This window comes from Condylura cristata, unplaced genomic scaffold (genome assembly GCF_000260355.1).
Source record: "Condylura cristata isolate star-nosed mole 26May11 unplaced genomic scaffold, ConCri1.0 scaffold00002, whole genome shotgun sequence".
Lineage (NCBI taxonomy): Eukaryota > Metazoa > Chordata > Mammalia > Eulipotyphla > Talpidae > Condylura > Condylura cristata.
In genome coordinates this window covers 81,096,938-81,100,502 of record NW_004567103.1, presented here as the reverse complement: position 1 = coordinate 81,100,502, position 3,565 = coordinate 81,096,938, and the positions used below count along the sequence as shown (strand labels likewise).

Below are 3,565 nucleotides of genomic sequence, written 5' to 3'. Positions count from 1 at the left end.
TATACTCCAGAAGACAAAATATGCTTCCTGCAAAGAGACATCTAAGATTTCTCATGGAGAATGAGGGAAGCTCAAAGTGTGTGATGGAGCACAGGCTTTGTCCTTGGGCGTTCACACAAAACTGAAAACTTTTATTTTTGTAGAAAATAAAAGCTGCTTCTTCTCAAGAACCTCTCCATGTTTTGCTGAAAGCCCGATCAAACTTTGAGTATGGGAATCCACCTGCTTTTACCACTAGCTCCTGGAAAAGAAAAGGAGCTCCCCCAAACCAGGTCAGGCTGTCCTAAGCACACCTTTCTTTAGCCTCTTAGGAAAGTACCCCATTCATAACAGCTACATGAGCTTCAAATGTTGCAGGGTTTTCTTTCAGTTCTAACAGCAAAAGGCAAGAGAGGAAGGGAATGGATAATATCCAACTTAAAATGATGACAAAGTTGTTCAGCTGCAGATCTTATCAGCACCCTCCTTTGGTGTAAACTGTTTCTCAGTGAATACAATGCTGCCAGTCATAAGTTTCCGCTGGTTCCTGTTTGTCAGGTCCAGCTGGCCCACAAAAGGATGGGGAGATGTGCAACAGCCCCCCAGCCCCACCCCCATCTTCCACCCTAGTCTACCTCAACCTGCCCCACCAAAAAACACCCCACCCGCATAAAAAAACACAGACTCTTCCGTGTGAGAAAGCCTTTCTGATTTTTTTTTTAAGGTTTATCTATTCATACAGAATTGGGGTACAGGCCAGAGATGCGGATGGTGAGAGGCTTCACCAGAAGACAGAAGAGTGGGGATCAGAACAGGCAGATGGACGAAGTACACTGCTGAGGGGAGCAGCGGGCGGGTCAGGGGAGGTCTGCCACGCCATGTGGTCACCTCCGGGGCAGGCGGGGATAGAACTCATGCGGACGTGGCTTTAGCTTCTCAGTGCTGGTGCTTTAACCCGCTGCACCACCAGGAGGGCCCGCCTTTCTGATGTTTTTTAACAAAGAGTAGTTCTGATTTTCCTGAGTGTGTGTTAATGAGGAAACAATCTGATAGAACGAAGAGATATGGAATAGCACAAGAATCCACATGAGAGTCTGAGAATACGAACAAAAGGTAGCTGACTGGGCCCTCCTTGGTGGCAGAAGGGGTTAGGACACAGCACTGTGAGCGAGCAGCAGCAGCTTCAGCATGAGTTCGAGCCCCGCCCTGTAGGTGACCACAAGGCACAGCTGTCCCGCCCGCTGTCTCCCCTCCCCCAGCAGTGTGCTTCACTGATCTGCCTGTTTTGCTCCCCACTCTGTCTCTGGTGAATCCTCTCAATGCCCTTGCACCTCTGGCTTGTACCCCAGTTCTGTATGCATAAATGAATCTTAAAAAAAAAGTAGCTGACAAGGGAACATACTTGACATTGTAGACTAGACAGACTAATGTTGTAGGTGTTGGCAAAGTGCTTCTAAAATGAACTTCTGATCCCAATTTTTTGAAGCACCAATATTCTTCTAAAATCATTTCAAGCTAAAGTAAACCTTAGTGATCAATCTCTTACCCTTTAAGAAGTAAAGGAGAACTACTGCTCCAGAAGGAAGAGAAATCTAAAAATGACATGGGAGTTCAGTTGTTGATGCTGCATTACTCAGAGCAGATGTATAGATGTATCCCCTGCTGGACTGCCAAGTGATGTGTGTAGATTTGTTTTGTTTTGGGATTTTTTTTTTTTGAGATTTCTTAAAAAGATGTATTTATTTGTTCATGCTTAGAAGAGCTGGGGCGTAGGCCAGAGATGCAGGGGGTGAGAGAATTCACCAGAGACAGAATGGGGAGCAGAACAGGCAGATGTATTAAAATACACGGCTGAGGGGAACAGAAGGAGACAAAGGAGAGATCTGCTGTGCTATATGTGGGTCAGCTCCCTGGCCTGGGGTCAAGCTCAGGGCACAAAGGTGATAGCACTAAGACTTTACCCCTCCACCACCACTAAGGCCTATGTGTGTAGATGTTAAGAGAGCACTAACCGTGAGGGATTAATGAACAATGCACAGGAGTGGGAAAGCCTCCTCTTTAAGGCTGTCTATTCTAGCTATGTGACAATCACTCTGAACCTTAATTAAAAATAGAGGCCCTCCCTGGTGGTACATGGGGTTAAAAAATAGCACTGTGAAGCTATCCACAGCCACTGCAGCCTGAGTTCGATTCCCGCCAAGGAGGTAACCCTCATGGCGTGGCAGACCTCTCCTGACCCACCCGCTGCTCCCCTCAGCAGTGTGCTTCATTGATCTGCCTGTTCTGCTCCCCACTCTGGTGAATCCTCTCATCACTCCCCCACACCTCTGGATTGTACCCCAGTTCTTGTATACCTAAATAAATAAATAAGTCTTTAAAACTAACTGAAGGCTTATCAGTGAGTGAGGACTCACTGGTCGGTGGGTTTTCAAATTGTCACTGACCATCGTCAAGCTCACCCTTTCATAGCTTTGGTGATCTGAATGAGAAGGTGTCTCAGGGATTCCTAAGATGGAGGAAGACCCCTGGAGGGGCCACCCATAAAAGCAAACACAATTTAGTGACCAAGTAATAAAGGCAGGACACCTTGGCCCTGCCGGAGCACAGTAAGATGAAAAGAATAAATCTAACCACTAACTCATGAGAACAAATAAAGAAATGCCACATCCCTTCACAGAATCTCCAAGGAAGCAGCAGCCCAGTACAGCGGGTCCTGCTGTAAAACCACACAAGTAGAAGGGGAGCAAGCACAGAGAAGCTACTCGAGTGGGTCTTTGCAGTTCAATCTTCACAAACACTGACTTCCTCTTACCTTACCCCCAGGGCTGTGCAACATTAAGCTCAATCTAACAGAGCCTCGTGGCCAAAAGAAAGGACTCTGGGGGTAAACACTTCTCCTTCTAATGACTCAGACATCTGGAAAATTCAGGCTTCCCCTGGGTTCCGTACTTGCTTCTCTCAAAACCAAACAGACCCGACGAGACATGTATTTTCTGCTGTTTCTATGACTGTCTCCTAGAAACCCATGGAGAACACAGGCCTACCTTGTCCACGTTGGCACGCGTTTTGGCCGACGTCTCCACATACAGCACACCCCACTCCTCTGCTTTACTCCTCGCCTCCTCAACATTCACCTGCCTCCGTTCTTCCAGGTCAGACTTGTTTCCCACTACAAGCAATGGAATTTTATCTTCTTCAGCCTTAACACGGAGGATCTGTTCCCTAAGGCATGACAACAAAAATAAAGCGGCAAAGCCCCAGTAAGAACCCCGTTTCATTCATCTGAAAGAAAAGGCTCTCCTTAAGGCAGAAAAAGAAATTGCTACACTTAGAAAATGTTCCAAGGGCCCTGTTTCAAACTAGACAAGTGTTTCCAAAGCCCAGTTCTCAGTCTGCCTACATCACAAAGTTCCAGGGTACTCATAGCTAATGCATATTTCTGGGCCCAAAAGAAAGTCTATACTAGTACATGTCGGAGCCCAGGATTCAGTACTTTGACCGAGCCCCCAGCTTAAATCAAAAGGTGCTGCACGTGGGGGTTTGTGTCAAACGCAGGGGCTGGGTGGAGGGGCGGGGCAGACGGCAG

At 47.2% G+C, this 3,565-nt stretch overlaps 1 protein-coding gene across 4 annotated transcripts in view; it reads right to left on the bottom strand.

Annotated features, from left to right (window-relative positions):
- The window catches only part of RALB (v-ral simian leukemia viral oncogene homolog B), a 55,325-nt gene that overhangs the window by 2,180 nt on the left and 49,580 nt on the right, over positions 1 to 3,565 (bottom strand). For all 4 annotated transcript variants that reach the window (XM_012724799.1, XM_012724806.1, XM_004674724.2 and 1 more), the window contains exon 4: positions 3,024 to 3,201. In XM_012724799.1, coding sequence (XP_012580253.1) covers positions 3,024 to 3,201 — 178 coding nt within the window. The remainder of the gene's footprint in view (positions 1 to 3,023; positions 3,202 to 3,565) is intronic.